The 12,078-nt window shown below is 46.3% G+C and overlaps 1 protein-coding gene across 1 annotated transcript; it reads right to left on the minus strand.

Moving 5' to 3' along the window:
- Nucleotides 1-605: 605 nt before the first annotated feature.
- CD4 (CD4 molecule) lies at nucleotides 606-4,858 on the minus strand. The gene is made up of 8 exons (XM_032190707.1): nucleotides 4,798-4,858; nucleotides 2,934-3,095; nucleotides 2,705-2,848; nucleotides 2,190-2,465; nucleotides 1,485-1,844; nucleotides 1,127-1,369; nucleotides 918-1,036; nucleotides 606-677 (listed from the first exon to the last, which is right to left on the minus strand). Exons 1-8 carry the CDS (start codon nucleotides 4,856-4,858, stop codon nucleotides 606-608), a joined length of 1,437 nt encoding a protein of 478 aa, XP_032046598.1.
- Nucleotides 4,859-12,078: the final 7,220 nt, after the last annotated feature.

The following is a 12,078-nucleotide window of genomic DNA, read 5'->3' on the forward strand; positions in this document are numbered from 1 at the left end:
GGTGATGTATTTCGTATCACCCAGTGTATTAGGGAGAGGGAATGGCTCACAGTGTTCTGTGAACTTCTCTTTCCTTGTTCCCAGGAGATTATTGGTGATTTTCACAGATTGCAGTTCAGCACTGTGATAGCACAACTGGAGCCATATTATGGGCATAATGGATTTTTAAATTAGTTTTTTTTCTTTTTTTTTTTTTTTTCTGTTTTTCTTTTTGTTTGTTTGTTTGTTTTGGTTTGTTTTGTTTTGTCCATGTGGTTGGTTGTGTGTCTTTCACCTTGATCTTTACAACCTTGATATCCAGGTCCCAGATTTACTGGGATTCTAGAGCTCCTGCTTGGGTTTGGCCAACATGTCTCAACATCAAACTCATTCAAGTGAAACTTCTGCTCAAAAGCTTGCCAGCACAATACCACCATGGGTTTGGGATATAACAGGAAATTCATTAAATGTAGCTCATAACTCATACACATAACATGAGAAAGAGCTGAGAGTACTGAAATGCAGCTGTAGTGTAGGCACCAAGCAAGCTTATGCTCCATTGCTCCCCACTTGACTTCCCGTCTCCCCTCTCTTGAAACCAGTCCGCCCATTCCAGGTGCCCTCACTTACTGCTGACATTGACACGTCTTCTTTTCCAGCAAGTACTGTCTTGCTCGTGCCATCCTTTTTGCCCGTTGCTGCCAGGAGAGAAGGGATAAATAACGATTGGATGTTTTCATGCTTAAATTATTTTCCACTGAAAAGGTACTTTCTGACATTGCCACTATCTGCAGACTGCCCATCTCTAACCATTCTCTTTCAGTGTAAGGATTGACCCTTTATCTATTCTGCCCTATCTCCAGGGAGAAAATCAGATTCCTCCTATGGTCTGGGGAGATTTTTCTTTCTTTATCCTTCACAGGAACCAGGGCACTCACCCTTCTCCGCTGCCAGCTCATCCCAGCCATTATGCCCAGGCATGCAAGGACAAACATCAACACACCAGCTCCAATAATCACTCCAATTACTGTATAGCTCATCCAAGCAGGAGCTTCTTCTGTGGAGGGAGAAAAGTCATCAGAGACAGATAGAAAGAGAACTTTAAGGCTTTTGGGTGGAGGTGGGGATACGATGCTCATTTCCATACCCACGGTGTAATTAAGGCTGAGTTTCATGTTATTGTCTTCCATCAGGTGACAGTTCCACATCCCTGCAGCAGTGACCTTCACCTCCACCTTTGTTTCACTCTGTTTTGACTTCTTGCTGTCCATCTTAGTCCCATTAACACGTTCCCAGAGCAAGTGGACATTAGGTGGGATGGGACTGGACACCTGGCAGAGCAGTGTCATCTCAGCCCCTTTAGGGAGTGGCCCAGGAGGGTTAGCAGACACTGGAAAGATAAGAAAATGGTGAGTGAGAGGATGGGAAGATTGGTCCATGCATACTCTTGCGGCTTCCAGGTTTCTTCATCTCCTCATCTCCTAATCCACTTCTGTTTCTCTCACCTTGCATCACCACCAGCTCTGTCTTGCTTTGTATGTATCTTCTGTTGTACAGCAGCTGGCACGTGTACTCCCCAGAGTGCCTCAGCTGGATTTTGAGGATTTTCACTTTTACAGCGCTGTCACGTTTCATTTCAGGTATCTCAAGCAAAGGCTGGCTATGTTTTTTAGTTTCACGCAGCTCTCCATCTGCTGTGGCGTTGAAATCAAGTAGCTCATGAGTGATTGCATTTCCCTGTTTCCAATTCAGTTGTCCTGTGAAAAATTCTTTCCACCCGATCTTCTGGAAGTTCAGATGCCATGACAAGGTCACGGTGCTGTCAACAGCTGCATACATTCTTTCCAAGAGTGTCTTCTCAAATCCTGAATGCAGAAGAGACAGGAATACAGAGGCAAGGAAAGACACAGCTGTCCTTCCCCATTCGCACCCTTGGCCTGGAGAGATGCACCCTGTGCTCAGCTGAAAGAGGACTCAGAGGAAAGCCACAGGATATCTCAGGGAGGGTAAGCAGTTAGTGTCTGAGAATAGGTTTAAAGAGCCAAAGCTGAGAACAGATCCCAAGCAGAGGAAGACCTTTTAGGCCAAGCCTGGAGAGGGAAATGGAAGGAAATGTAGGACAGAGCTGGAAAATGATGTCTTGGCGCAGGAACTGGAAGGAACACCATTTCCAGAGCCTGCATGTAGGTTACATTTTTGTTGTCACATACCTAGTACTTTCACGTTAAAGGAGATGTTCTCACTAATCGATGGAGAGTCTGAGCGCATGTTACATATCCAGGTCCCGCTGTCCGTAGGCTGCAGTTGATTTACCTTCAGGACGTATTTTTGAGGGACCTCATTTTGCACGACGTCGGGTGTCACTATGCTATTGTGACTGTTAAACAGTGTGATGCTAAAACGGGGCTGAGAATTGTGTGAGTTGTGCATTAAAGTCAGCTCGAGGTCATCACCTGGCAGGAAGTGCCCGTTTGAAGAGATGGTCACTGTAAAGAGAAAAGGCCCAGGCAGTGAATCAACTCCTCCTCATGCAGGTGAAGGACAGGCGTCACAGCAAAGAGAGCACTGAGACTTCGTGACCTGGCAATGGAGGGGAAGTGAGCTCTGATAGCCCAGACCTGAAGACGTGCATCTAGATAAAGAATGCCAGCAGAGATGTTTCTCAGGGCTTTGTGGTCTCCTCCCCCCTCACCTCCTTGCGGATACCGTCCCTGCAGTCACTCACATTTAACGACATGCAGTGAGATGCTGTCACTGTCGGAGCCATATTCACAGATGTAGGTGCCAGCATCAGAGATCCTCAAGTTTGACACCTTCAGATACTTGCTATTCTGGTTTATTTCAGATCGATCTGACATTGGAGCTCTGCCTTTTGGAAAAATAAGCTTGTTTAGGAGGGAAGAGATTTCTTAGCCACGTACTGGGGAGAATGGGTCTTGAATTGGAAGACTTACCTTTAAATACCTTCCTTGCTGAAAGCTTTATAATAGTAGTAGAAGATCCTGCATCATTCTTGTACTTCCAGGTCACATCTTTGTCATGCTTTTTACAGTTCAGGATCACCTCCTTTCCCTCAACCCCAATCAGTTGTTGATGAGCCATAATTTGGGTCAGACCTGAAAGCCAATATGCCCTAGAAATTAGCATACATTAGCTTTCTGAAGGATGGTTCAGTGAATACTTCCCATTGCTCCAGGAAGATGCAGATTTCTCTCCTCCCTTTTCCAGCTACTGAGAAGATTACCCTCAGTTTCTGACTTTTTCCTTTCTTTATCTCATCAACCAACCCCTTTCCTTTTCAGCTCCATAGCTTCCCTCCGCTCCACTTCAAGGTTTTTATCTGACTAATTGCTATTCTGTTTTACATATGTTAGAAACAGGGAAAATGCCAGTGGTTATGGTAGATTCACCAACACTCACAATTCTGAGACATCAACAGTTTTACTGAAACAATTGTTTCCCTCTGGACAAGATTAAGTTGTCATGCTGGCAGCGAAAGCAGGGCTGCATGTACCACCTCTCCTTCACTCCCTAGTCAAGATGAGGCAGTGCTGGAAAAGTTGGTCACCCCTTCTTCCAGTTTTTACATGGAGTAAGATTGGAAGCCCAGGAAAATGAAAGGAAGGAAAAAAGAGAGAGAGAGAGAGAGAGAGAGAGAGAGAGAGAGGAAGGAAGGAAGGAAGGAAGGAAGGAAGGAAGGAAGGAAGGAAGGAAGGAAGGAAGGAAGGAAGGAAGGAAGGAAGGAAGGAAGGAAGGAAGGAAGGAAGAGAAAATGATTTGTCTAACATCAGGTTCCTGTTCTAGGGTTGAGGGACATGTGAGAGTAAAAGAAGTAAGATGCCTAAGGCTGAAGAAATGTTAGGAATGATTTTGTGGAAGAACCAATTCCTTTCCTTCACTGGAAAGAAAATTTGGCAGGAGACTGCCAGAAGGAGTTGGGGTTGCCAGAGTTATGACTGGAAATGAGGGGGTTGTGGTCTCCTGCCCGACTGCTGGTGAGCTCTCAGAACTGCCTCGCCTGCATGGGGCTGCAAGTCTCTCAGTTGTTCTAGTGCTGGAGCACCCAAAAGTGTAAAAGGAAAAGTTTACATGAGTTTAAGTGAGGGGTTTCCACAAGTTACACGTTCCCCCAAGAACGTGGATAGTTTGCAGCATTGCCAATAGCAGTTGTTTCAGTAACCACACATTGGGTAATGGAAAATGATTAGTTGGTCTAAAATGGAGAAATTATAAACTTTATTAATACGAGTATCTTGATGTCTTTTGCCATACTTTTGGCTTTAGGGTGCATAAAAGAGTTTCAGACTTTTCACTGCTACCAGAAGAATCAAAGCTGAGTATTTTAGAAATGCAGATTTGGCCTTGTTCAGTCACCTTCCATTACGGGGAAAAGAGCACTAAAAAGTTCACCAATTGCAGTAACATTAGCAGTCAAACTGAGCAAGCTGGTAACATCAAATCTATGATCAGAAATGCACAAGTTTTTGCCCAGGCAGTGTTTTGCACCCTGTGCTCAGCATGTGGGACCTGGGCTGTTTTTGGCTCAGGAAATGGCTCTGCCCAGAGGACAAATTCCTTATCAAACATTTCTTCACATTTATACAGCTTCTGTGAACCTTGAATGGCACAACATCTTCCCCAGCTGGTGGTCTTGTCTTTTATGTCAACGTTGTCCCAGCTACATGTTGGGTTGCTACCACCCCTCCCTGCCTATGATGACAAATTGTGAGGAGCCTAAAAACACCCCAAATGCTGTGAGGCCTGTGGGAAGTCTGTAAGCATCAGCAGGGTGTTTTCCCAGAGCAGATGGGGACTTACCCAGCTGCAGAAGCACGAAGACAACGCGCATGCTGCTCGCTGCTGTACCACACAGCTCCATCCTCGAGGGAATGCTGCTCCCTGCTGCAAGCCAAAGGGCTGGAGATGCTGTCGGTACCAAGGAATGCTATCCTGGAAGACCCAAATGCTCTGTTAATAGTGGTTAATTTTCAGGCCTTGTGATATAGTTTTAGAGTCAGTCCAAATGTAAGCAGGAGGTTGGGCTGGAGACATGCAGAGGTCTCCTTCCATCTATCTCTTTGTGTGTGATTTTATGGCTGTATGATTAACGCCATCTTTAGGCTCTTATTTGTATGTTTTTTAATTGTTTTTGTCTACTTATTTCTTACCTTAAAAATCTTGATAGCCACCCAGTCTGATGTTCTTGGAAAGACGTGCTTGAATTCTCAGGTCTATTCAACAAGAGGTCTGAGGCAAAGGAAGGAATGAGGTCAGGAAGAAGAAATTGCATCGACGGTAACAAAACCTTAAGTGGAAAATCCTGGAACAACTTGTCCCTGGCATCCATGGTCCCTCAGACAGGACCAGATAGAGTGCAAGAGTTGCAGAGTGTAACGGAGAAAGTGGTGTACAGAAGTAGTGTAAATCAGGAACTGGGCAACTCAGAGAGCACCAGGGGGTTGCACAGGAAGCACAGGCTCCATCTAAAGCAAGAGAGGCTTAATACTAAAACAGAACCCGTATGCTGACATTAAAAGGAAGCACATTTTAAACAAAGACTGGGGAAAATCCAACAAATATAGATGAGCAAATTACGTGAGCTACAGCATCCAAAACATGAAAACTTTGTGTCCTCAAATGAAGGGCTGGACAGAAGCTGACAAAGCTCAGAGGACACACAGTGGGGAGCGACCTGAACAAACCAGATCCTGTTTTAATGGAGTATGGGAGAACACTCTGGCTGCTACCAAAGGAGAAATTCAGATACCAGAAGCAGGACTGGTGTGTAGTGGGGACATGAGGAGAGATCTAGACCCATAATGAAAAAAAAAATAAATCACAGCAGTTTTCACAGAACTCAGCAGAACAGCTGATGGGAAGGTCACTCAGCTATAGCTGGTAGCAGTGTGGTGGTTTTACCTTGCTGGGCAGCTAAACTCCACCACAACCATTTTCTCACTCCCCCTCCTTAGAAGAAGAGAGGAAGAAGAAAGTGTGCTGAAAAGACAGAAAGACAGAAAGAAAGAAAGAACGAAAAGAAAACGATAATTTTTTAATACTACATTTATGTGTACTATGTGCAATATTAAGTATAATATATTTCAGTAGAGGATAATTTAATATTGAAATTAATTTGAATGACCAGAACACATCAAACTATCAAAGAGAAGATGAAAACATCAATGTAATGTTTACACAGAGATCAGGTGACTGGCAATCTGACAGCTACATGGATGAACACAAAAAATACAGGTGCAAGAGTAAGACAGCAGCCATGTACACCATCAGAAGAGAAATAGAGGGCAAAGGCACAGACAGAGAAAATTTGCAGCTTCCCTTGTACAAAGTAAAATAAAATAAACATAAAAAAAAAAAAAATCCATCCCCGGGGAATATTTGCGTGAGCTATATCATCCTGAGACCATAGAGGAAACCTAGTCCTTGCTGCAAATAGTCACATCACCTTCTTCCACGCCGGCTTGTCTTTGGGCACGTGGGGACAGACCGCTCCTGCGCCATTAAGATTTCCTTCTTGAAGAGCACCCAGACTTCCTGGACTCCTCTGCCCTTCAGAATCGCCTCCCAAGGGACTCTACCAACCAGTGTCCTCAGCAGCACAAAGTCAGCCCTCCGGACCAGCCCAGCGGTTTTACTGGTCCCCTTCCTGGCCTCGCCAAGAACAGAGAACTCCACCATTTCGTGGTCACTCTGCCCAAGACAGCTTCCAACCACCACATCCTCCACCAGTCCTTCTCTGTTTGTGAAGAGAAGGTCTAGCGGGGCACTGCCCCTGGTAGGCTCACTAACCAGCTGCGTCAGGAAGCTATCTTCCACGCTCTCCAGAAACCTCCTAGACTGCTTTCTCTGGGCTGTGTTGTGCTTCCAGGATATGTCTGGGAAGTTGAAGTCTGCCACGAGAACAAGCGCTGACAATTTCGCAACTTTTGTCAGCTGCCTGTTGAACTCCTCATCCGTCTCCTCATCCTGGTTCGGTGGTCTATAACAGACCCCGACCAGGACGCTAGCCTTGTTGGCCTTCCCACTGATCCTAACCCAAAGGGACTCAACCTTGTCATTCCCAGCCTCAAGTTCCACGACATCAAAAGATTCTCTAACATAGAGAGCCACACCACCACCCCTTCTGTGCTGCCTGTCACTTCTGAAGAGCCTATAGCCAGTCATTGCAGCACTCCAGTTGTGAGAGTGGTCCCACCACGTCTCCGTGATGGCAACCAAGTCATAGCCTGCCTGCCACACGATGGCTTCCAGCTCCTCCTGTTTGTTACCCATGCTGCATGCATTAGTGTAGATGCACTTCAGTTGGGCCATTGCCTTCTCTCCCAGCCTTGCCATTGTTCCCCCCTGGCACAGCTCTAACAAGCCTTGTTTCAGCCCCATCCCCCTTCTTACCTAGTTTAAAGCCCTCTCAATGAGCCCCGCCAGCTCCTGGCCTAGGATCTGTTTTCCCCTTAGAGATAGGGACCCATCTGCGGCCATCAGGCCGGGTGCCGAGTAAAGCACCCCATGGTCAAAAAAAAAATAAATTCTATGTTTGCACCAGCCTCTGAGCCATGTGTTTATCAGGTGGGCTTTCCACGTCCTCTCTGTACCCCTCCCTGCCACCGTAGGGATGGACGAAAACACCACCTGTACGCCCACTCCCTCCACTAACCGTCCCAGCCCCCTAAAGTCCTGTTTGATAGCCTTCAGGCTTCTCTTTTCAACGTCGCCACTGCCAGCCTGGACTATCAAAAGAGGATAATAGTCAGAGGGGTGAACCAGGTTGGGAAGCTTCCTGGCAACGTCCCTGACCCTGGACTCAGGGAGGCACCAGTAGGAGAAGCAAGAACCCACCCTGCAGTGATATCTACAGAGGAAAACATGCCTCAGTGCTGGGTTTCAAATATTTTGAGGCATTAATCTTTATATAAAGCCTGGAGGTGATCAGGTAAAAAATAGCAAAATTGCTGAGTCACATGCCATCATTTTATGTTGTATCATAAATTATCATAATATTATGTTGTATGGGAATCTCCATTTTCCTGTCATCTTATGGCTTCAGTTTGTTCTTCACCTTCTTTCTCTCTGGTTGCTGAACAAAACCCCACAACCGAAGCACGTGCCATGGTACCACTGAACTGCTGACCTTGCGCAGCTCAGTAGATGCAGGTTGAGGCACCTTTCATACATCGTTCTGCTGTTTCTTCCCATGATTTCACATATATATATATATATCCATTCCTTTTCCATTCACACTAATCTCATCTGTGGCAGGTATCTACAACACGGTGATGACCACCTACATGTGATGAGTCAGTGGGGAAAATGGGTTGCCTCCAGCTAGCGTTTCTTTAATATGCCTTCTCTCTCCCTGTTTACTTCGGCTTCTCATTCACACCACTTCTCTTTTTTTTTTTTTTTTTCTGTCTTTCCACCTCCTTCTGTATCCCTCCATGTCTGAGTGTGGGCAGTGGCACTCAGGGGTTCGCAGATCTCAGCGAGTACACCCGCTATGCCAACTTAGCAAGCAGGTCTCATTAGCTGATGCCCGTAGCAGACCTGCAGCCTCCTTACAGGCAGCCCAGCTGTATCTCCTGGTGGCAGTCATAAATTAAGTGGTGTCAGGGAACGTCTCCAGGCCCTGGAACGTACCCACCAGCCCTGTTAAATCACTAGAACATTTCCTGATGCATTTTTGGTCCAGGACAGCTCTATCCCTCCCAAGCAAATCCCAGGACCCATTTAAGTGTTGAGATGGGCCAGCACCACTCCCATTAGGCAGCTGGCACGCAGCCAGTTCGTTTTGGAGGTTAAGTGAGTTTAATAGCCCAAACCATCTCATGCTAGTCAGACTCTGTGCCAGAAACAGCCTGCACACACCTGATTTATTAGCACGTCTAGGAAAGGAGGAGCAGGGCTCCCTCCCAAGTGAACATTGATTTCCATTTCATTTTAACTTCCCCCTCTTACTAAACTGCTTTAATTTCCTTCTTGACTTCTTTTAATGATCCCTGCCTCCCCAGGGGATGGGGAAAAAGAGAGCTGTGGAAGCAAGTGGATTCAGTGAGGGAGTGATGCCTGCTGGACCAAGCCTGGCCTGAAGAACATCTGCTCCAGAGGGCCTCACAGGGTGGTGGCTGCAGAGAGCTGTCCCCAGGCTGACACCAGCATGACACTGTAGGAAACTGAAATTAAAGAAAAAAAAAAAAAAAAAAAGAAAGAAAAAAAGAAAAAAAAAAGAAAGAAAGAAAAAAAAAAAAGAAAGAAAGAAAGAAAGAAAGAAAGAAAGAAAGAAAGAAAGAAAGAAAGAAAGAAAGAAAGAAAGAAAGAAAGAAAGAAAGAAAGAAAGAAAGAAAGAAAGAAAGAAAGAAAGAAAGAAAGAAAGAAAGAAAGAAAGAAAGAAAGAAAGAAAGGAAAAAAAAACAGAAACCACTCCTCCTGCAGAGTAGGCCGTCTCTTCCTCGGTACGTTTGTGAGCTGCTTTCAAGCCTTGTGGTTTCCTTGTTTTCTCCCCTCGCTCTTGCTTGTGGCTGTGCTTTTGATCTTGCAGCAGCAGCAGCAGCTCCACAGCAGGGCAGGGGCCTGCACCCAGGCTCCCACACCTCAGCCCCGGCTGCTGCAACCCGTTTCCCCTGGGGCTGCTGCCAGACAAGGGCTGAGGGATGCAGCTGCCTCTCACGACCGTGCCTCAGTTGGGTGTGAATTTGGGGCTGTGGGGTGCAGCTGCTCAGTAGGGAGCGTGTCACTTCTTCTCAGTTTGTACATCTAAAGCAAAGCTGATCTGGCTCTTTTGCTAATCAGTGGTTCCCTTGAAAATGCTCATTAACATTAAGGCATGTGTGAGCAGCAGAGAGGGTAACAGACCAAATGCTACAAAAACAGCCAGTGAAAGCAAAGAGACAACAGAATTGGAGGTCATTTCATGGGATTCGTGGTCCCACTAAGCCCTGGAGCATGAACCAGCCCAGCTGTCACACAGCACAGATGAGACCAGCTGTGACCCTGCCTTGATTTCTGCTCAAGTGCACTGCCATGTCAGACAAGCAGCGACCTTTCATAGCTGCTCCTAGGAGAATTTGATCGAGCAGGATCAGCTGCCTCCCCTCCCAAACCCCCCGAGGGAGAGGTCCCACCACCAGGATGGGACAGGGTGTCGAGGCCACCACGTGGGAACCACCTAAATTTCATTTGGCCACAAAGTCCTCATGCTCTGGCTGTGTGTCTGGGCCCACACGGAGACCACCAGAAATGGCTCCATATCTGCAGCCCAGAAGAAAGGAAAACAAGACCTCCCTCTACATCACAGACATTTCAGCGTGCAATTTCTGAGCTTTTCCCTTCTGCCTAGCCCCCTTTCTTTCCTTCTAGCCCTCCTCCTTTTGGCTTTGCATGCAGTTTTTTGTCCACAAGTTCACAATTAAAGCCCAGGGGTGACTTTCAAGGAGGCCGTTACTAGCAAACGGCACAAAGACATCCCCCAAAGGCAGGCCCTCCGTTGCCCTCCCAAGCCACGTGCACACACAGCATGTGGCCAGGTAGCACTGATGCAGCTGCCGAAATAGCAACATGGAGATCTTACAGGTAGGCTACTCGATGTGCAGCCTGGACTGGAAAAGGGTCTATATACAAACTGATAACAGCAGCGCAGCAAGGCTGCGTATACCAGCCCCTTCAGAGCAAAAATGTGCCACCTTATACATGGGGTGGCTAGGAGACGTGGTTCCCCCATTAATACACAGTCCCCGTGTGAGGCTGTGGCAGAAAGGGCATGTCTAAGAACAGCGAGTGGGAACGGGATGGTGATTTTGCCCTGTTTAGGTGAGAAAAGTGCTGCTGCATCGCAGGCAGTTTGGGCAGCCATGTTTGTGAAACGCTGGGGAGGATAAGGAAAAAGTTTGTGAGCTGAATTGAGGGTAACGACTTAAAAGGACTGCTTATTTTATAGTGGAGAACATTAAGCAATAACCTGAGCTCAACTTCAATGTACCAAGTAGCGGAATATTTTGGGGTGGCTGACAAAGCTTGAGCAGAATTCACCATCCGAAAGATGAAAAATTTACCCAGAAATGAAACTCCGGTTTTTAACAGTGCGGCAGCCCATGAAGGGATAAAGCTTTTCTGGTGTCCTTAAATTGAAAGGACTCCTCTTTCTGCATGAGATACTGCTCACCCAGCCCTGAGCTAGTGGGTTAGGCTGCATCTGCAGTCTGTGTTACGCAGTGAGCCAGGCAGATGAGATTATCAGAACAGACCTCCATCGTCTTGGTACGTACACATTTAAACAGGCTTCCCTAGTAAGCTAGATATTGGCATCCTTTTATTTTTCAGGGTTTTTTTTTTGTTTGTTTGTTTGTTTGTTTTAGAATAAAGTTCACCTTCCTGAAGGGCATATGGAGAAGGTGATAGCAAGTGGCAGCTGGTGGTGGAAGGCTGCTCCCTGGTGCATTTCCAACCCTTGGGGATATGTGGTCAATGTGGTCATCAGTGATGAGCCCTTCTGTAGGGCATTTCCCAGAACTGTCCCTATACATGTGTGTAAGAGATCTCTGAGATACCCAGTCTACAAAGCATGTTGATCTCTTCGTAGCTCCTTTTTTTTTTTTTTTTATCCCCCTCCTTCATGGAAAAATCCAGGCAGAAAAACACTTCTTAGTTAAAAATAAAAGGCCTTGAAGAATTGCACAGACAGAAGCATTATCAAGCCAAAGGTTCAAGAAGATTTTGCATCAGAACTTTAAGTGGGGCAAGACCTATCCCTTCCTCGTCCTGGCCGAAACAGCAACTCGTGTGAAATAGTAAAGTTTGTTACAACATAAAAAAAAACGAAAACAGATCAACCTCTCTTTTCAGAGAAAAAAAGAAAGAAAGAAAGTTTCCTTACCTCTTTTTCTCCCTCTCTGCCTGCGTGTTTCTGTCTCCTTCTGGTTGTCACCTGCCGTAAGTGATCTGACGCAGCTACAACTGAAAGAAGAGAAGAGTGAAGCTGATGTTCAGCAAGCTGCTCAGCAGATGTTGGCCTTTGTCTCCTCCTCTTCAGCCAGAGCATCAGCAAGGTCTCATCACCAGCCCCGGTTCTGCTGGCATCTGTGAGCTTCTCTA

This window comes from Aythya fuligula, chromosome 1 (assembly GCF_009819795.1).
Source record: "Aythya fuligula isolate bAytFul2 chromosome 1, bAytFul2.pri, whole genome shotgun sequence".
Lineage (NCBI taxonomy): Eukaryota > Metazoa > Chordata > Aves > Anseriformes > Anatidae > Aythya > Aythya fuligula.